This window comes from Anneissia japonica, unplaced genomic scaffold, assembly GCF_011630105.1.
Source record: "Anneissia japonica isolate Jap-2015-1 unplaced genomic scaffold, ASM1163010v1 scaffold1203_len951721_cov167, whole genome shotgun sequence".
Lineage (NCBI taxonomy): Eukaryota > Metazoa > Echinodermata > Crinoidea > Comatulida > Comatulidae > Anneissia > Anneissia japonica.
The window spans coordinates 136,778-159,218 of NW_022722325.1; the positions used below are offsets into that span (position 1 = coordinate 136,778).

Consider the following 22,441-nt stretch of genomic DNA (forward strand, 5'->3'; position numbering starts at 1 on the left):
GCGATTCGCTTGGCGGATTCTTGTATAGCAAACATCAAAGCTAAAATTCATACCTCCCCGTTTAGCAACCTCCAATTTTCTGCTGCATGAATGTGAGGTAGAAACGCCTAGTTAGTCGACACATGCAAGAGAACCAATAATCGTGTGTGACCTATTCAAGTCGTGGCGATATCATCCGTAGTTATGTTGGCTTGAAATTGCATAGACTACAGGTAGTTTATTAATTAGTCACAGCTTGGCACATGTCTATAATTCGTAACGTATGAAAATATAATTATAAATGTTTACATACATTCATCGGTGTATATTTATTTTTCAGATTATGGCGACCAGGACCTAATAATGACTTCAAAACTGATCAGCAGTATTTACGCGCTTTCATAATTGTCCAGGATATGCTAGACCGCGGAATTATCAACCTGCATTCATCAGACGGCAATGTCATCCAGCCTACCACATATATTCAACAAATGCCTTACCCATGTTACCAAGATGATGAGTTAGTAATTTAATTTATTGTTTGAAATGCAGTAGGCCTATTCTTTTGAGGTTAGGCCATGGTCCATGCATAATTTTGTGCACTGTTAAATTAAATACTTCGTCGAAAATGTTCAGGGCAATATACGCAGGGTGAATAAAAGCAAATGACATGGTGGAGCGTTAAAGGTATTAATACATTCTGTATTTCTGTGATGAAATAAATAATTAGGAATGGCTTGAAAAAAAAATTATAATATTAACAATGAAGCTGTGATGAAATAAATATTGTATGTGGATTCATTAATTCTAAGTTTCGACTTCTACTGTAGTTTGTTTTTTCTTTTTTTTCTTTTTTTTAATCTGGTTATTTTTTTTTTCCAGGTGACCAGTTATGTTTCAGTTTAACAGGCGCCTATCATTATTACCTTGAGTTCCTACCATCTTTATATTTTATTTTTTTTAAAACAAATTGCCTTTTCAATGCTGATTATTTCCTATTTTTCTATAATTATCCAGGTTTGCCTACTACATTACCTATGCAATACCATTATTCCTTACAATTGCATTTATCGTCGTCGTTGCTGTAATGTCCTATGGTCAGGTTTATGAAAAAGAAAACGGTTTAGAAGAGGTATGTTATGTTAATGGTTAACGATAAAAAATATTAAGAGAATCTTATATGTTTTATATGTTACGTTCCTGGACGATTTTGTAAACGTCCACGTATAATTAAAAATATTACATAATATTTTACCACCGTGGCTCCACCTACTGTGAAGTGAACATGCGTAACTATGCACATAAAATGGTACTTCGTGCCCATTCCTCCAATTCTACGTGCTAATGAAAATGTAAACCAGTTTAGCTTTACTACCTTTTACGGCATATGTTTTACGATTTTGTAATGTTCGATAACCGACATACAGTTTTTTTTTTTTATTTTATTTATTTATTTATTTTTTTCGCTAGTCTGTTTAAAAGCGATTTACCTACTGTAACGATACAGTATGCATGGAAATGAATATCTATGGAATGCCTGGTTTCCTTAAAATCGCTACACTGTCGCTACAGTATTTCTAGTGCAATCATTGTACTGCGTAACAGTCCTCGACGCAATCGACCGACCAATCATTATCACCGAAAGCTGACGGTGATAGCGTGTAGCGATTGTATGGAAACCAAGCTTAACAATAATAGTACGAATTTTTCTATCTTTTATAGACAATGATGATTATGGGTCTGAAGAGTAAGATTAACTGGATTTCGTGGTTTTTCGTTAATTTATTGATCCTTACAATACTCGCGATAACCATAGCTGTTATTCTAAAGTATGGTGACATTCTATCTCGCAGTGATGTATTTGTTATCTTCGTCTTTCTTGAATGCTTCGTCTTCTCTATAATGATGATGAGGTAAGGAAACGCTTCTGAGTAGCTAGCTTAGAAATTTAATAAAAACAAACATTCCAAGTAGAAAAGAATTAGACTCCATGGCTCTAAAGCAGTTCGTATAATATTTAGACGTACGAGATTAGTATTAATACATTAGTATACAGCAAGTTCACATGTATTTTGTATCTTGTTTTTTGATCAAAACTTGCATAGGCCTAGCCCGGGATATTTATGGCCACTCTTTAATGATAATAAAGATAACGATGACAGTGTGACGATTACCGGGACAATGACAATAAAGTTCGAAAAAACAAGAGGATGACAAATATGGTGTTGATCGATACAACAACGATATGATAAATATGACAATCATGATTATAAAAATGGTGATGCCGACAATAATATTATTAATAATTACTAAAATGTTAGTACTTTTTGTTTTTCTAAATGGTAGCTATATGGTTGGTTCAGTGTGTCAACGACCAAACATCGCTGCCCTAACAGGTGCCCTAATATACAGCATTTCATTCATTCCTGTATTTCTGCTGTACTTAATGGGGTCAGAATTAGATTTATGGGCTGAAATTCTTTTGGTAAGTATCTTTTTTGTTGCTGTTTATAGCCTACAGTCTATTTGATGATGATCCATCCAATTATTACGTTAAAACTTTCACATTGGATCCAAACCTAAATTCGGACCGCGTTTCCAAAGCGATGAACGCCAGTGTCCCTAACACACTGATTCTATTTTCTGACCGGTTCGGTAAGCCTTCCAATCCGAACATTTTGCTTCTGTCTGAATTCAGCTTAATTGTGATGATGCTATGATTGTCCACGGAAATGTAAGCATTGTAATAAATAGTTTTTCTACGAGACTCTGAAAATGGAGTTGCTTCACATCTAGAAAAAAGAAAACACATGTTATATAATTTTACGACACAGCAACCTCATTCGTCTAACAGAATACTACATTATTACTGTACTACAAAATGTTATTGCATTTCAGTGCTTGTTGTCACCGTCTGCATTTTGCTACGGCTGCGAGATGCTGACTATATTTGAAGAGCAAGTTATTGGAGCTACATGGAGTAATTTTGACACAAATCCAGTTAAAGGAGAAGAAATATCATTCGGGCTCGTGTGTGCCATTATGGCCGCCGACGGAATACTTTATTTTATTATAGGCTGGTACGCGAAGAACGTATTCCCTGGTATGTTAAATTTATTTATTTTCAATTTAAAATAATTGTAATAATGTAATGCGTGATGTGGGTGAAACAAGCTGCAACTTTAAAACACGCGTGCGGAAACACTTAACGGTGGATGAAAAATTTCAATTTTCAAACTCTTGAACAGTTCAAATCAATGAAAATTGTTTCTTCATATTAAATTCTGCATTCACAACGCAGCTTCTCAAAATCAAGGAAGCCTTGCACATTCAATGGGAACAGCCTTCGCTGAACAAACAATTATATGATGTAAATTTAACATCGTCTTCTTAAATTGGTTACTCATTATTTACTTGCTTTTTGATATTCTGCTTCATCTTAATCATAGGCCTAATGTACATTTAGTTCGAAAAAGAGAGCATTTCTTAATAATACAAAAAAATATTTAAATGTGCCCACACTTGGTAACGTTGAGTAATTGGTTATAACTTGTCTATACTTTAGGAAATTACGGTATTGGCAAACCGTGGTACTTTCCACTTATGCCGTCATACTGGTGTGGATGTTCTGGTGATGGTGAAGGTGTAGGGGCGAATACGAAGAAAAAGTATAAATCAAAAAAGCAGCCTATTGAATCAGGTACAAAATTAGTGTACTGTCTTTAATTGTCAAGCTGAGTTATTAGCATAAAGATGTGACAGTATTGTATACTTTAGTACACAGATAATACTTTAAATCATGACTTTAGCAATAGTAAATCGATTCTAGCAAATAACACATCAGTTTAAAGCCTACAATGTGGAAAATAAGAATATATTAAAAGGCATTTTTTATTTTTTGTTTACTGATGCTGGTTTTAGATAGCAAACCTCATATGTCTAATAAATTCATGCAACAATGCCTGTTGATATGAAACATCCACTTAACTATAATGCGATCGGTTGCCTTACACTTTCATACTTCAAACGCAACAATAATTGATGTAGTGCCTCATTTTTCCTTTTGCGAAAAAAAAAAAGAAGTTTAGATATGTTTTGGCTTGTGGGCGCCTGGCAGAATCGTCAGCGAACATTTTGAAAATTCTGTATAAGCGTCATCAAAACTTATTGTAGAGTCACGTGCGTTTCTCTCATACCGTATGTGATCGCCAAACGTTCGATAAGCAAGAGGTCTGTTATAATAATACCGTGTCAGTTTGAGAAATAGCAATGCTCTAACTGAATGCTTTAAAAACTGTGTTCGTCCCACCTTATTTTTTAGAGAGGTTGCATTAAGCAAACAGCCATCAAACACTCTGATACTTTATTGTGTAGAACATTACGTTTTTGTCGTTATCATTGATCCTACACGTTTTTATAAACTTAGCTATGTTTTATTTACCAGGTCAATGCTGACAGGATTCTATTCACCGACTTCTGGAGATGCGTACATCGGTGATTACAATATCAAAACAGATGCTCATGTCATTCGTCAAGATCTGGGGTTCTGTCCACAACATAACGCCCTCTACGACAAGTACGTGTTCGCGCTGTACTGTAATTGCAAATAAATATTTTAGTTATTTTAAAATTTCTGACTTTTAAAATAAATTTGTATAACAAAGTTGTAAATAAACACAGCATAATAATTTTGTACATCCAGGTTATTTATGTCATAAATAAAATCTACAAAAAATTACAAATGATGATAACTATTTTAGTTATCTCCAATACTTGCTATTACAATCGTTTTTTATGATATTTTGATATTTTTGAGTTGTCTAATATCAGAATAATATCACAACATAAAATTGTTTACAGCCTGACTGTGAGAGAGCATCTTCATATGTACGGAACTCTAAAGGGAGTATCAGAATCTAGAATACAAGATGAAATCGATTTGTAAGTTAACAATTTCTAACAATGTCACTATTCCAATGTCGTTTAATTCAATTACTGATAAGGTAGGCATTAACACTAAATGTCATTTAGCTTAATTGTCGATTATACTTGATATAGAGCCTGCACTTCCCTCTAACTTTGCTGATATAATATATACTGAGATATTTCCAAACATCAGATCTTAAATATATAGTAAATGTAAATATTATTTAATGGAAATATGTTTCCCTTTATGTCATTGTAACACTTAGAATGCTAGAAACGCTCGAGATGAAAGACATGATAGACCAACTAGCAAAAAACCTGTCTGGTGGCATGAAACGCAAATTGTCTGTTGCTATTGCATTTTTCGCTGGCTCGAAGGTTGTTATTCTTGACGAACCAACAAGCGGAATAGATCCGAATGCCAGAAGAGCGATATGGGATCTTATTGTTCAGTATAAAGAAGGTAAATATATTTATATATTTTTGCAAATCATGTCTTATTTTATATATTTTAGGATGCGAATAATGTTTTGATTTTCATAAACATCAACTGAACCAAAAATAAGCCGGTTTAATAGCAGGAAATCACTTTTAAATTACAATAATGTTTTCTGCTGTCTAGGGCGCACTATCATACTTTGCACTCATTTCATGGACGAAGCAGATATCTTAGGAGATCGTATTGCGTTTTTGGACCACGGACGTGTTAAATGTTGTGGATCCCCAATGTTTCTAAAACAAAAATATGGAAGTGGGTACAAACTGACATTAGTAAAAGAGAATGCGAGTCAGATGTCAACACCAAGCACAACACGTGTGGCACACACCGACTTGAGCAGTAGTTCCCAAAGATCCGACTCCATTACGACTGAAGAGAACAGACAAAAAGAGGCCGACAGACTTGAAAATGAGTATGTTATTCATCCTTCAATAGATGATAAACAGTCCACCTCACATCACAGCGAATCATCTTCAGCCCGACTGAGCCCAAGAACAAGTAGGCTTGCACTTTATATTTTTTTTTCTTCCTATACATTTATGTCATATGCGTATTTTTATTTTGAATAATAATTGTCACCTTAAAATATAGACTTGGGGGCATTGTTGGTTTTTAGAGGAATGTTTTAAAAGAAACACCAAGGAAGATATGTGGTTAATTTGCATTGTCAATGTAGTGATTACCTCAAACTGGAACCACCATGTTAATCTAAGAGACATTTCGTGAGAAGTACTTTTGCTGAATCTAACTACATTTTTACCCTTAGACCTGTGTGATACGAATTCAGTGACGGAGTTTATTAAATCATATGTTGAGGGTGCAAAACTAAGTGAAGACATTGGTTCAGAACTTTCATATAATCTACCGACTGAAAGTGGACAAACCCAAAAATTCGAGACATTTTTCAATGTACTTGACTCAGAGTTAGAGAACCTTCATTTGACCAGCTATGGTATTTCGAATACATCACTCGAAGAGGTTTGAACGCATTTCAATTTTTATAATTTAAATTTTATATTTCCGTTTATAAGCTGTGCTAGTTTGTTATCAATAGACCACAAATTCAAAAAAAATTTATCTTCTTTTTAAAATTTTACGAATTATGAAAAGACTAGAGAGGTCACGTCTACCGACTTAGCAACGGCGGTGATGTCTAGTTATTTTCGGTGAAGTATTGCAATTCATTTGAAAAAATGATGCTATGCAGTACGTAGGCGTACCACTGAATAGGTTTGGGAAGGCAATTAATTGTAAAATTTATGACAAAATTGTCACTAAGTTATTTTGTTTTATTTGGTAAAGCTCAGTTGTTTTCTCTGTTTATTCATAAGCTTGTTGCAGTTTTATTTCTAAATAATTATGATTATTGTAATGTTTGTGTAGGTCTTTTTCAAGATTTGTGGAACCGGAGATGACGAGAGTACACCGGTTGCAAAATCTGAGAAGAAAAAGTCCTCAAATTCGCCGCCACAATCAGCAGATAACGGAGAAGACAACTGGATGTTCAATCACGAGTACAGTGGAAATAATGATATATGGTTTAGAGGTAAGAAAAAGATAACGTTTAAGTTTGGTCATCGAGAGACTGGTGCTAATGCTTGGAACAGCGTAGCTGTGCCAGTTAATATGTTTGGGGAGGGGTATTTTAGAAGGATTTAAAAATGATCTGTATTACTTTGCTTTTGTCATGTTGAAGTTCTGTAACTTGTAATCTTCTGTAAGGGCCTACAATAACTTCTAATCTAGAGAGACTTTTACAGCATTCTCAATGGCTCATGAGTTTAGGCTTAAAGACCGCAGATAACTATTTTGTTGTATTAAACAATCATTGTGTTTTAAGACAATGTTTGTCAAAGATAAGTACTTCACGAGAAGATTTACACCCAAACATTTGAAATATAAGTTCCTGCATAATCTCTATACTAAGCACCGACGGTGATTACAGTGTTGTTTGAAATATCAAACAATATTTAAGAGTATTAAGAGTTTTTTTAATATGAGGTTGTATATATTTATACCGTAATATTTATTTATACCGTAATACTCCGAATAAAGAAAGGGAGGCCATTGAATCATGGCCTTCCTTTCTTTATTCGGAGTAACGTTCGTTTTATGCTATTTAAATATAATCAGTGCACCTGTTGGTATATATTTATGTACTGTATATATATATGTGTATATATGTATATATATATATGTATATATATTTATATAGTATACATATAAACAATGCTATAAAAAAAATTGTATCATACCCTTAAGTGACTCTATTACAAACTGGTGACTGGTAACTAATCTTAATATTTTATTCCACTTTCTTTAATTATAACATTGTTAGAATGACAATTTCCGTTCAATAGTTGGATTATGATTTCTTCTGTTTCGTCTTGTACTATTCGCCTCCTGCAACATAAATGTAAATGAATATTTTAAAGTCCACATCAGTGGACGATTTTGAATGCAGCACGTTACTATATTCACAATCACAAACCCACTGACATCATCTGACGTGTGGTGTATATCTTGCTACCAGAATGTGATAGAGATACTTTATCAGTTAAGGAGAGACTTTTTATACATTGTTTCGCGAACTTACTTTTTTTAAAGATCGTCAGATGAGGGTGGACAAAAATAAAAATAAAATTGTGTTTTCTTATTTAGCAAATAGTTTTGCCAAAAACATCCAGACGGAGGAGAAAATAAATTTCATTGGTGAATGTAAACAGTGTAGTGGGGATATTTAAATACTTAAAGTTTATTTAATTAGGCAGAAGATATACATATCTTGTTTTTGAAGATTTAACGGCTGCGGTGGGCGTAATGGAAATAAAGAAACACTCTTTTTTTTGTAGCGGCGGGTGCAGTAAAGGTCAAAGATAAAATTTTATTTTCATTTGAAACCATCATTATTAGCGGGCAGAGGGTTCACTAAACAAGGTATAACAAATTCTCGCCTTATGTAACATAAAAGTAATTTTGTTTCTATCTTTCACCGACTAACACCCGTATTTTTAAAACGAACATTCCGACTACCTTTGAAGTAGCTATATAGACAGCTAGGTAGAAATAGATGTAAAATAGGCATTGAGTGAAACAAATTGCAAAAGTTTGTTTTATTGCTGAAATATGTTCTTTTGCCTGTAACAATTACCATATCCAAAATCTACCTTGATCGGCCAATAATAAATTACCTAATTTGCATAAATTCAAAATGGCCGCTATTTGGAAACTTTGCAGCTTATTTTCTCCTTAACCATTACAGATTGAGCATATAAATTTATTGGGTACAAATATAAATATGACCCCAAAGAATCCGAATCACACATTTGATTTGTGAAATGACCTCTCGGTGACATTAGATCAAAGGTCAACCTTTTATTTAGGATAATTAGCAGGATATTTGCATGAAAATGCAAGTGTTTACTATAAACATTTACATGTAAATATCATATTTATTACAAATAATCATAATTGCACAGAAAAAAGTTCAGATGACCTGACAGTGTCAAAGGTCAGGGTCAAATTTGGATTTGTAAGAGGTTTATACAGCATTACAAACTCAGTTCTGCATTCATAATTAATTTTCTAAACATTTTGCATAAATGATAATAAGTATAAAACATGAAATTAAGAAATCAAAATCACATATTTGATTGCCAAATGACCTTTCAGTGTCATTAGGTCAAAGGTCAACCTCTTATTTTGTATCTTAAGCAGAATATTTTTAAAAATGCCATTTTTTTAAAACTATTTACATGTAAATATCATTGAATACAAATAATCGTAGTTGCACATAAAAAGGTTAAAATGACCTTCTTTTAGTAAACACTTGCATTTTTATGCAAATATCCTGCTAAGTATCCCAAATAAGGAGTTGACCTTTGACCTAATGTCACCGAGAGGTCATTTCGCAAATCAAATGTGTGATTCGGATTATTTGGGTTCATGTTTATATTTGTACCCAATATATATATATGCTCAATATGTAATTGTTGAGGAGAAAATTAGCTGCAAAGTTTCCAAATGCCGGCCATTTTGAATTTATGCAAATTAGGTAATTTAGTATTGGCCGATCAAGGTAGATTTTGGATATGCAAATTGTTACAGGCAAAAGAAAATATTTCAGCAATAAAACAAGCTTTTGCAATTTGTTTGACTAGGAGACCTATTTCTACTTGTCTAATAGTTGAAACGTGGTAGTAAAATAAGTCTTAGGACTGTGTATCGTCAAAATAGATCGAAACAAAAAAGCAGTGTCATACTGTGCGCTACGGTAAATGTTAGTGCCACTAGTTTGTACGTGCACATCTCAGGTCAGCTGTGCGTGACTAAATTAAGCTTGCGTACGCAGCGTTTTACCCGAAGTGCAGGGGAAATATTAAACGTTATAGTTGAAGTTCGTTTTAAAAATATGAGATGTCGTCATTTTGCAAGCCTTGGTTTGTTATTTAATTTGTATGAACACGGGCACAAATGCATGATGATTGCATTCACTGCTATACATGTTTGTTATTTGTATTATTTTTGTGTTTGCCGTCATCTAACACTTTAGCCTCTAACTCTGCAACTTCAACATCTACAAACTCACTCGAGGTTGATGACTCTATTCGCATTACGGGATTAATCTTAGTTATCCACCAGTTCGAAGCGATCATTTACAAGAGGTTCCACAGTGTTAGACGTGACATACGAGGATTCTTCTGGACCATCATCTTCCCGTCTGCATTGATTGCTTTAGCTCTGCTTATCAAAGAAATACGACCAACTCCAAGTTTCCCGTCAAGACAGCTAGATCCTGCTATGTTTGGACCATCCAGTTACCTTTTTTTCAGGTGTGTTTTGCAAGTGGTTGTGCATGATTATCAGTTTTCTAGCTAACATTTTTTAGTTAAACATGTTTATACAGATTGATTGGAAGAGCTGATTATTGCAAAAAAAAAAAGGAATAAACAGTAAAAATTGGAAGATGTTAAATTATAAATGACTCGCATGTTCAATACAGGAATTGTCATTGGCCATTTTCCGTGCTTGGTCGGTCCTTTGTCCCATCTGGTCCATTATAACAGAAACGTGCCAGTAACGCATATAATCCTACAACATCTTATATTAATAAACTGTTAATTATAATATCAGGGTAACATAAGTTAAAGCATTTTTTAAAGTTAACCTACATTTAGGGTTCAACTTAAATTTTCCGTAAAACGCATCAACAAACCTTAGTAGCAGTAGCAGTAGCAGCAGCAGTAGCAGTAGCAGTAGTAGTAGTAGTAGTAGCATCAGCACCATTAGCATGAGCACCAGCATCAGCATTAGTAGCAGCAGCAGCTGCAGTAGTAGTAGTAGCAGCTGTAGTAGTAGCAGCTGTAGTAGTAGTAGTAGTAGTAGTAGTAGTAGTAGTAGTAGTAGTAGTAGCAGTAGCAGTAGCAGTAGCAGTAGCAGTAGCAGTAGCAGTAGCAGTGACAGTAGCAGTGGCAGTGGCAGTGGTAGTGGTAGTGGTAGTAGTAGCAGTAGTAGTGGTAGTAATAGTGGTAGCGCCAGTGGCAGCGGCTGCAGCAGCAGCTGTAGCAGTAGCAGTAGCAGGAGCAGGAGTAGTAGCATTAGCAGCTGGAAGAACTTGCGATAGCAGTTACAGTAGTATAGTTTTAGTAGAAGCAGTGGAAGTGTTAGTTCAATTTGTTATTAGTCAACATTTTTTAATGATTGATTTATATAATGTATGTAATACTTATAATTCAATCTTATCGTCAGTTATATTTTTGATTACTGTATGTTATCAATAATGAATTATTTGCTATCCATTACTTGAATTGTATTTTATCGATATTTTTCAGCAATGGTGATAGGGATGATTATTTTGTAGAACAGATGACAGATAATCTTGTATACAATCCGGGTATTGGAACGAGTTGCATGGCCGATTCTAATGACAAGTAATATCCAGTTTCATAGTATCCCTAATGTAAAGTATAATAAGTTAATAGCGACTACAATACAAACCTTAGAAAGCCTATGATATTTTTATTATAAATTTGGCAAACTTTACTGCTCATTTGCCCAAATGAATATCTTTTAATAATTGTATTTATTAATAGATTGCTTTTATTATTACTACAGGAGTGAATATCCATGTATAGACTCTCAAGATAAAGTACAACTGGCGTCCGAATTGAGTTACTCAGAAAAAGTGAAGAGGTGGGAACAGGATAGACAGGCGCCTAGTTGTTCCTGTGGCGATGGCTATTTGATATGTCCAGAGGGGGCCGGGGGAGCAGATCCTCTGTATTGGCGAACGAACACAACAACAATATTACAAGACCTGAGCATTAAGATGGACATAAATGAATATTTACTACGTACATCGGGTGATTTTACTGAGAAAAGGTGCCTGAAACTTTCAGAAATTTTTAGAATAGTATTATGTCAGTGATTGATACTAGTATATTTATTTAATGTGGCTACTTTCCTGGATAAACGGTGCAAGTCGAAGCATTTCATTTCATTTTGAAATTCATGTAAAATACTTATCGCAATTATTATTGATGCTTTTGTTAAATTGTGTTTACTTTTTCTAGATATATCGGCGTTACATTTGACGATATTAAAAGGACCAGTAATGGTACGCAACACGTGACTAGGGTACGCCATATCTATTATTACCTTATTTTCTATAGTGTTGTAAAAGCTACTTTTCGGTTGTTTTATTTTAATGTTTTATGCATATTATTTATCTGTAAATTCGGCGTTATATAAAGACTTAATAAAATAATATAAATCTAATCTTCAAAATGACACTATCAATAGGATGAAGCCATGTCTTAGAAATGCAGAAGCCATGGAAAACTGCTAAATTAATGTATTCTAGAAGAAGTACCCAACACTAACAAACTGCTTTAAGGTGACTTAAATAAAAATAATAGTTTGTATAAAGCATTGTCTACCTTATCTTTGTTGTACAAGTTAGAATATAATAGTGTGGATTATTCTCACAGTTGGAATTATTTATCATTTCGCATCAGTTACATAGTTAATTCCAAGAAATTCCAAAACATACTTTAGAATGGATAAGAGTACTGTAACTGTTTTATAGTTATGTTTTAATCTCATTTTTTGTATAACCAAAGTTGAATGTACCGCAACGGGTTCGCGGTGAGCTCGTTCCTTGTTCTGGTGGTGGAACAAGTCTTATCGGATATAGAATATAAACCGTAGTACACAAATGCTCATGTGCACTTTTAAAAACCCAGTACATCTTTCATGACGAATAGGGGATTACTCCGTTGTACTGGTCAACTCGGCCCTTGTTGTGGACAGATGAAAGTGACCCGGTATACCGGCTCCAGAGGACATGAAGTGACCCTCAGGGGAGGGGAAAGTTATTCAAAAGTGCAACACTTACACTTAATAATAATAATAATTATTATTATTATTATTATTACACTTAATCCACTGCGCCACGAGCAACGACTGTTGGAATGGTATCATATAAATGGAACGATTTGATTTTCATTTTTTACTCATTTAAGACGTTTCGTCCGTCTAATTTTATCAGTAGTCTCTTATAATTAAATAATTCTTCGAAGAATACAAATGTAAATATTTAGGTGTTCAGTGGCAGGTCAAATCACATTAAGCCTTTTACATTCTATTCTTTTTCAGGCTTGGTATGATAACAATGGTTTACATGCATTGCCGACTTCTTTGAATGTGCTCAACAATATTATACTAAGGGCAAATTTCCCAAGAGACACTGCTCCAACTTATGGTAATTATATTATATTCAGGTATTTAGTACCGGTAGCTTATGTGAAGTAGTAGTCAAAACTAAATTCTGGATAATATAAAATAATAGTATAATTTAGCAGAAATATAATCATAGATACAATTCTTGCTTTCCTGTTGCAAGTAAGTACTGGTACGTTAATGAAAATGATTGTTGCAGCTTTCATACGTAAAGAATTTCCAACAAAGACACATCTAAACATCTTGCCTGATATTCAGATCCTGTCTTGCTGTTTCAAATACCGAAGTGAAAACCTATTCAATGTGTATTTATTCAATGCTTTATTTCTTCGACAAGTATATTTTTGTTAATCTATTGCATTTACATTATTTATATTTATAATTTTGTTAAAGAAGAGTCTTCAACAGTGATTCAGTTCGCTTTTGTCAATCCTAGGCATTAGTATATTTTTTAATGTTCATCTCTTGCCTTGAAATGAAATGAAATCAAACTACGTAACGGTTGTTGCTAATAACAAAGAATGTTATTATGTTATCCCTGTGAAGTATACGTTAGTTTCAATTACTTAAATAAATATCATAGAAATATTAAATAAAAAATAATAATAATAAATAAATAAATATAATATATTAATATATAATAATTGAAGGACCTTGGGATTGAAAAGCATATATCTTAAACACCAACTTTTCAATTCTATTCTAAATGATGATATGATAAAATTAGCATCTTTATTTACATTTTCTTTAGTTTGGAGGCGGGTATTAACTACGGAATATCAATCTTGTTAGTATGCGCTTTTTCGATGATTCCGGCCGCATTCGTCGTGTATCTCGTTGGTGAAAACTTAAACGGAACTAAGCGACAACATTATGTCAGTGGAATGCCCAAAATGCTTTACATCATAAGCAACATTGTGTGGGACCTAGTGAGTATAACACTTTAGTTTAGTTGGTACTTTATTTTGGTAACGTATGTTAGCTTTTAAAATTAAAGTGTTTGTAATCAGTCCTGTGTCTGATTGGGCATTTCAATATTTTAATTGAACTTTGAGGGTTTTCACATTTTAAATTCAAATTAAATCAAGCAACACTGATTACATAAATTTAAATATAATTAATATAGTATACTATAATTAGTATAGTATATTTTAATGCTATGTATTGTATTGTATGTTATTTTAATGGTGATGATACTGTAATAATAATGCGTTATAATGATATAGTATATAGTATGTATACCCTTAAACCTCGAATAAAGGCTCTGGGCTTCTTATTTAGAATCCTTGGGTGAAGGGCCTCTTTTCGAAATGGGCTTGTTTTCAACATTACTTTTGCAAACTATGAAGGAGCGCTTCTTTTCAAATTAAATGCTGTAATTTTGGAATTGCTACTAGAGCTATACGACATTTTTTATTTATAGAATTCGAAATTCTGTTTAATACTTTTTTTATTTGAATTTTAACCATGCTATTACAATGATAACGTCAGTATGAATTTAAATGCTACCTCCAAAGAAGCCCCATATTATCTTGATGGCCAAGGGTTTTTTCAAACTGAAGAGGGGATTCTTTTCGAGATGGGTTTCTCGAGATTAAGCCCATGGGGCTTCTATTCGAGGGCTTATGGTATAATACGATATGATATACTGTATAATTTAAATATAATATTGATCTTTTATTGTTCTTTTAGATAACGTTTTTAGTTCCAGTTGGTATCACACTCTTGATTGTGTACCTGTTTGACGCGGAATCGTTTGCTTCACCTGACAATATGCCCGCATTTGCAACATTACTATTGCTTTATGGGTATGACTGAAATTATTCACCTAAAAAGAAAAAACGAAATCGGAAGATATGCAACTGTGTAGTTCGCCTCTTGTCACCGATAGGTTGCTACAAATGATGTTTATCTGCCAACTTTGTCGTTACTTAAACATATCAAAGAATTTATGGTAGAATCGAGTGAACATTTATTTGGAAATAATATTATTTTAACATTTTATTGACCTTATTTAATATAAGCCTTCTATATTTCTCTCAACACAATTGACACATTTGTTATTTCAGATATATACATGGATCATAAGCCCATGGAGCTTTTAATAATTTTAGTATCTTTGTTGATACTTAAACGTATCAAAGCATTTATGGTAAAATCTAGTGAACATTTATTTGGAAATAATATTATTTAAACATTTCATTGACCCTGTTTTATATAAGCCATCTGTATTTCTCTCAACGCAATAGACACATTTGTTATTTCAGATTGATACATGGATCATAAGCCCATGGAGCTTCCAATAATTTATTATAACTGGTTATACTGTATTTAAGAGAAATTGTAAATTTACACCGCAACACCAAATGTAATATTTTGTTTAGATATTAACATGTAGATTGAACTTATTATATTTTTTGTAACAAACAGATGGGCGGTAATTCCGGTGATGTACATTTCGATTCGAGCGTTCAAGGACGTTGGTACAGCGTTTATAACTCTCTTTTGTGTCAATATTTTCATTGCTATGTTAACAAATCTTCCAGTGATAATCAGGGAATTGTTTCCGGTGAGTTGTTTAATTTCTACGTTATGTATTTATTTATGTTATGTTTATCATTGCTGCTAATGCTATAATAACGAAGATGTTTATTATTAATAACAATGATTAATGATAATGGTATTTATTACGATTCCTATAACAGTAATGTTACAGGAATGGTAATGATAATGACTAATATAATGCAATGTGGTGTTGTGTAATTTGTTTAACTCATTGTAAATGCAATTGTTTCAACCATTTTGCTGAACACTTCTATTGTATGTTTTGTTCATAGCCTAAAAAATAATTATAATAGATTTTATAATCATTATCACCCTTTAAAATAATAATTAACGTTTTCTTTGTCTTGTAGGACGCTGAGCATGAGGACATTTACGAGACAATAAATTATTGTTCTCTTGTCTTTCCTCAATACTGTTTGGCAGGAGGTTTAACAAATCTCATTTACAACCAATTTGAGGCTGACATGTACGCACGTTTTGGCATCGATATGTATGAGAATCCATTCAGTAAGGAAATGCTTCAATGGAATTTCATTGCACTGGCTGTGGAGGGAGCGTTTTTCTTAATTGTCGCCATTTTGATTGAGTACATCTTGGCATGCAACTGTAATTGCAGGTAAGTTGGAAAAAAAGTAGACATATCACATTATTAAAATAAATGCTGTTGAAATTAAATATCCTTAGCTCCAAATCCGTCAAAAGCGGCCTTAGAATTAGATAATTAAGGTGCGTAATTAAACTTCTAATTGTGTTAAGCTCATTAAAAATGATTTTTTTTTTAGAAAATAAAGATATACGAAAATATTATATAACAATATAAAATAATGTATTTTAGTTCAAGGTGTTTGATTAAGGAAACAGACCTATCAGGAGAAGATGATGACGTTAGACAAGAGCGTCAGCGAGTTCTCGAAGGTGGTGCCAATGATGCAATGGTCAAAGTTAAAAATCTTAAGAAGGTGAATTTACATTTGTGTTATAGAAATATTGATATAATGGTAAATATAATGATGGTAATGATGCTGATGATTGTGGGGATGATGAATCAATAATTTCAAACTAATCTTTCTTTCTCCCTGTAGATTTATCGAGCCGGTGGAAACAGGATAGTTGCTGTTGACAGTATTTGTGTTGGAATACAGAAAGGAGAGGTACTGTATATTTTATTTATTTATTTATTTTATATAGGCCTATTCGAAGTTCCACATTTTATAAAGTCATACCATGGAGGAATTAGAGCTGGACAGCTCATTGACCAATCCTGCTACAGAAAAAAATTAGGCCTCCGACGCAATGTTGGAGGGCCAAAGTGACATACCAGTTTAGAAAAGTTTGTTTTGGCATTTGTATAAATTACAGTTAAAAATAACAATTCTTGCAATACTTTTCAGTAATAAATTTAAATTTAACGTAGTATTTTTTTTTAGACGCGACTGTTTATGCAGTTTTCAATAGCGCAAGAAAGTCGCGTTGTTATAGTGACGTCGATCCCTAATAACGTAAATAACTTTGTTTGCACTTTCTTGAACTGCATAAAAAGTCATATCAAGTAGATAGATGATTTGAAAAATAATCATTTACGTTAAATTCAAATTTATTATAAAAAGGTTTTGCAAGAATATTGTTATTTTTAACAATAATTTAAACAATTGCTAAAAGAAACTTGTCTAAACTGATACCTCACTTAGGCCCTCTAACATGGCGTCGGTTGCCTAACTAAAACCAGCAATCAGCATACGCACAGCTAACTGTAAATACGCACACTTATACTGATCATATCACTATAGCAACCAATGACTGCTACAACTGTTAGTTATCAAATCTAACATTAAAAGACGGCGATTGACTTATAAAGCATTTAGTAGAGCATGCATCGTACACAGCAGAAAATTATACTTATGTTGATTTAATGCATTCAAAAATTTCCTTCGGGCCTTGCAGGCCCGAAGGAAAATTTTTCAAGCATTAAATCTATCCTTCGTATAATAATAAGCAATTAGTAGAGCTCCGCATAGTACACTATAGGAAAATTATTATACACGAAGGTTAGATTTAATGCTTGAACAAATTTTTGAATGTATTAAACCTAACCTAAGTATAATAAGTTTCCGCTAGTGTACGATGCATGCTCTACTAATTGCTTTAAGCCGTCTTTTAATGTTAGTTTTGATAGCCAACTGATATAGCAGTCATCGGTTGCTATATAATACTGCATAAAGTAGGCATAATTTAATATAAGACTAATCGACTTCAAAGTAACCCGCTTTGTACGCTTTCTTACAGTGTTTCGGACTTTTGGGAGTAAACGGAGCTGGTAAAACGACGACATTTAAGATGATGACTGGTGATGCTGAGCCTACTACAGGTAGCGTCAGCATTGATCATAATAGCAGGTACGAATTGAAAAATTATCCATATTATATTTATATCACTTATACTATTGCTACCACAAATTACATTTATACGCAATGTATACTTTTTCAAAAATATTATTATCATTTAGTTATAATCAGGTCATCTATCAAAAATCATTAGGGTTATAATGCTGTTTAAATAGGCATCCATTTATCTTTTTTTCTGACCGTCTATTTTATATTTTAGGATTGGCTATTGTCCGCAGAAAGATGCTGTATGCGATTTGACCACTGGTCATGAATTACTGGTGTGTTACGGCATGATTAAAGGCTTGTCTATTAAACAAATAAAAAAGGTGATTTTTGTTTATGTTTAATTTTAAATCAAATTTGCAATCTAGTGAGCATACGTTATTTTATGCTATTCATCAGACGAATTTGATAATCGTAGGTATCTGACTAGACGTTATACACTACCGTTTAAAGGGTTACCGTATGTACTGTATGTTTTCGTAATTTGGTGCACTAAAATGCGCTATCAGTAGAGAGAGGCATTACAATATCAGAATGAATTTAGTCTAAGATAAGAGTACGTACACTTTAGCATAGCGCAGTTTTATTCGTTAAAAGTGGTTTTACCCACTGTGCGCTAAACCGTGTAGATCCTTGTGTTCTGGGTTCTCTTCTGCAGACGATTCTTATAACAACAATACAGTAATAACTTTAATTACTTTTTTTTTGATATTGAGGAATATAAAAAATAATAAAATCAATGACATATAATGGTCTTTTTTCAGATCATTCCGTTTGTAACTGGCAAGCTTGGAATGGACAAGTACATCAATAAACGAATCAGCACATACAGCGGCGGCATGAAGCGATCACTATCAACTGCTATATCACTCATTGGAGACCCGAATATTCTATTTTTGGTAAGCAAACTATCTTCTGCCAATTTAAGGTACTACTACTACTGCTGCTACTACTTACTACTAGCTAAAGTACTATAGCTATTCATGCGTCACCATATTGCTACACTGTTTATAGAATCGTCTATATAGACCTAATATTTTGTTGCTTCTAACTTTTACGTAGGATGAGCCGACTACTGGTATGGACCCGATCAGTCGACGTAGAGTATGGAAAATGATCAACAGTGTAGTGAAAGCTGGAAAATCAGTGATCCTTACATCACATAGGTTGGTTGCCATAATCTAAAACCCGAATAATTACATGGTTAATAACCTATGTAAAAAGAATATAATCAATTAAAAATGCGTGTCTTTTTTTCTTCTTTATTTAGCATGGAAGAGTGTGAAGCCCTGTGTACTCGTTTAGCCATAATGGTCAACGGCAGATTCAAGTGCATTGGAAGTCCGCAGCATGTCAAGAGTCGTTTTGGTGATAACTTCACTATCATCCTACGAGGAGCAGACGAACAAGCAGTTCGACAAATTACTACCTTCTTTGGTCAAAATTATCCAACCGCCGTTCTGAAGGTATGTTCTTTGTCCTGGGTCAAACTACCGTCACAAGTGCACATGTTTAAAGATTGGAAATTTTCGTTTTATCAGGAACTAGTACATACTGTTCAACTACACGTGGGCAAAAAAGTGTGAAAGATCAGCTGCTTTAATCGAAATTGAGTTCTCACCGAAGCTCCAATGGACCAATTAGTTGCATATGACAGCATAAGGTCTCGGGTTCGAATCCCTGTTTTTCCCTCAGCTCACAGATTCCCCTTTTTGAACGTTCAAAATGTATCTGTAATTATACGTCTTGCGAATAACGATATAGTATTATCACAAGACGAGTTTACCTTATTTAATCATAATACCGTAAATTTGATATTCCTAGAGTCAACGACTAGCATCGATTGTCTGTGTTGCAAACCGACTTTCGAATATCTATGTGGAACATACATGACACCATATTTTACAACGTATTAACTATCACATATGTTATCAAATATCATTTTTATAGGAATGTCATCTGAACTTAGTTCAGTACGAACTGCCGATGAAGAGTACATCCCTCGCCGACATTTTTGGAAATATTGAACGACAGAAAATAGCTCTGAGAATTGAAGACTACTCTGTAACACAAACCTCTTTCGAACAAGTAAGGGAACCATGTATGCCTTATATATATACTGTCTCTTATACACATCTATTGCAGGTAAGTTGGAAACTACCCATCCACAGATACATAATTTAAAGTTAGTGTGGTTTGAGTGCATTCCACCCTAGCCCCAATATGGTTAGTGAACACTTTGTTGGCACCTCTGAATGCCCGGAAGTAGCAGCTGGTAACCAGTAGAGCCGCTCTACTCCTCCAATACAAGAGGTGCCACAGCATTAGTTAGCATGGAAATAGAGTCTATACCCACCTCATCCCCGCAAAAGGTAAAACCGAGGTGAGTAAATATGGCAACTAGAATAAATAAAAGTCTATAAAAATGTAATATTTTCTGTTTTAATGGCAATGGTTTTTTTTTATGAAGCTAGGTGTTCGAGGACTTCATACTTAATGTAATAAGTGATTAGATTCACTTCTGAAGTCCTGCCCGACCACCTAATATATTGTTTTGTGAACGTCTTGTTTTGGTAATAAAAGAATAAGTAAACCCATTTCAGCCCACCATGGTTGGGGCTGAGGTTAGCGAATGTACTTACTACATATTATTAGACTCCAAAATCGATTAAAACAGAATTTAAAACCCATAAATTGTCATACTTTCGGGGGCTTTTCCCCCTAGAACACTTTGGAGAAATTTTGAGCGACGCCCGACCACGAACACCTTTTTTTCCGTCGGGGCCCGGATCCCCGTCTGGTAAATCCTGAAATCCCGCCACTGGCTACAGCTGTCAAATTGTATTTCTTCAAAAAAAGGAGAGCAGTTGACCATCTTATGTAATAATAATAATGTTGAAAAATTATAAGGCCGAAATATGAAAAAGATAAAATCAAGGAGACCGGATACAGTTTAATAAAACCAGAAAAATGTGTTACTGATGTCATTTTTTTCACCATTTTTGAACATAACACCGAAAAAAACAAGACATCAGAAGAGTTTCCGATTACCAATGACCTAAAACAAGGATGCGTTCTCGCACCAACCTTGTTCTTTCTGTACCTTGCAGCCATGCTCCACGAAATCCCTCCTACCAATCCTGGTGTAGGGATCAAGTATCGTTTTTTCACCGTGTTTTTGGAAACAAAAACCTTAATCTACATACCAAGCTCATGGTATACCAAGCTGCGTTGTTTCCACTTTACTCTACGGTTGTAAAACTTGGACCCTGTACCGCCGAGACATTCTTAAACTAGAACGTTTTCATCTACAGAAACTACGATCAATCATGAATATCAAATGGGAGGATTTTGTCGTCAACCTAGAAGTTCTGGAAAGAGCTAAAACTAACAGCATTGAGGCTACCATCATCAAACACCGCCTCAGATGAACTGGGCATGTCAACCGCATGAACAAAACCAGGTTGCCTCGACAATGTCTTTACAGTGAGCTTGCTTCAGGCAAGAGAATTCGTGGTCTTCCCATGCTACAATTTAAAGACCAACTTAAACAGTCAATGAAAAGTTCTAATATTGACCCCAAATCTTGGGAAACACATGTTGAAAACAGAGCAACATGGCGACACATCACTGAGAGTGGTGCAGCTCATTTTGAATAACATCATAAAAGAAATGAAGCGGAAAAAAGACGACGTCGAAAGATCCGTCAATCCAAACCAAGATCCCCACCGTTAATCAGATGTGACATGTGCAGAAAATTGTTCCACACCAAACTCGGCTTTGCTAGCCACAAGAGGCACCGACACATATTGAGACACTAAGATGTTGAGAAAAATTCTCGGACACGAGGAAAAGCCGACGAACTGTACAATTTTTAAGGTATGAGAGTGCCAGGGGTCGTGTGCACTCTCAAGCAAATCCTGCATCCGCCCCAACAGTTAAAGTTCTACTTTTAAAGCACTGATTAAGTACTATTACTTGTATGAAATCACATGGTGATAAATATAGTACTGATAAAGCATGAATAGTTAATTGATATATTAAGTACATGTATGAATGAGTGATATAATAAATAGTGGGTGTTTTGAGCTACAAACACAAAACTGTGATAAACAGAAGTGATGCAATGATGATTATATACATTTGATTAGCCTAGAAATCGAGGCACTGACAAGTGGAAACATTGTGGTTTAATTATAAATACACTCTGGATATTTTTTTAATGTTCTGTATTTGAAGCAATGAAATATTACACATTTTTTTATAGGAAATTTTGTTTTTTAAATATATGCATGTAAAACTTATATAAAACTCTTCTCAGAAATAAATCGGTAAATGTTTTTGG

The 22,441-nt window shown here is 33.9% G+C and overlaps 1 protein-coding gene across 1 annotated transcript in view; it reads left to right on the top strand.

The window, feature by feature from the left end:
* LOC117111843 (phospholipid-transporting ATPase ABCA1-like) overlaps positions 1-21,527 on the top strand; it is a 31,088-nt gene extending 9,561 nt beyond the window's left edge. Inside the window, exons 16-45 of the mRNA XM_033254851.1 lie at positions 320-499; positions 997-1,111; positions 1,702-1,892; positions 2,326-2,464; positions 2,878-3,082; positions 3,545-3,692; positions 4,424-4,555; positions 4,840-4,920; positions 5,172-5,368; positions 5,528-5,902; positions 6,171-6,382; positions 6,788-6,950; positions 9,957-10,236; positions 11,236-11,334; positions 11,519-11,785; positions 11,977-12,040; positions 13,061-13,215; positions 13,896-14,073; positions 14,837-14,952; positions 15,575-15,713; positions 16,060-16,325; positions 16,545-16,668; positions 16,792-16,860; positions 17,993-18,102; positions 18,311-18,419; positions 18,861-18,995; positions 19,159-19,262; positions 19,367-19,562; positions 20,047-20,184; positions 21,411-21,527. Of these exons, the coding sequence (XP_033110742.1) occupies positions 320-499; positions 997-1,111; positions 1,702-1,892; positions 2,326-2,464; positions 2,878-3,082; positions 3,545-3,692; positions 4,424-4,555; positions 4,840-4,920; positions 5,172-5,368; positions 5,528-5,902; positions 6,171-6,382; positions 6,788-6,950; positions 9,957-10,236; positions 11,236-11,334; positions 11,519-11,785; positions 11,977-12,040; positions 13,061-13,215; positions 13,896-14,073; positions 14,837-14,952; positions 15,575-15,713; positions 16,060-16,325; positions 16,545-16,668; positions 16,792-16,860; positions 17,993-18,102; positions 18,311-18,419; positions 18,861-18,995; positions 19,159-19,262; positions 19,367-19,562; positions 20,047-20,184; positions 21,411-21,527 (4,804 nt within the window). The remainder of the gene's footprint in view (positions 1-319; positions 500-996; positions 1,112-1,701; positions 1,893-2,325; positions 2,465-2,877; positions 3,083-3,544; positions 3,693-4,423; positions 4,556-4,839; positions 4,921-5,171; positions 5,369-5,527; positions 5,903-6,170; positions 6,383-6,787; positions 6,951-9,956; positions 10,237-11,235; positions 11,335-11,518; positions 11,786-11,976; positions 12,041-13,060; positions 13,216-13,895; positions 14,074-14,836; positions 14,953-15,574; positions 15,714-16,059; positions 16,326-16,544; positions 16,669-16,791; positions 16,861-17,992; positions 18,103-18,310; positions 18,420-18,860; positions 18,996-19,158; positions 19,263-19,366; positions 19,563-20,046; positions 20,185-21,410) is intronic.
* The last annotated feature ends 914 nt before the right edge of the window (positions 21,528-22,441 follow it).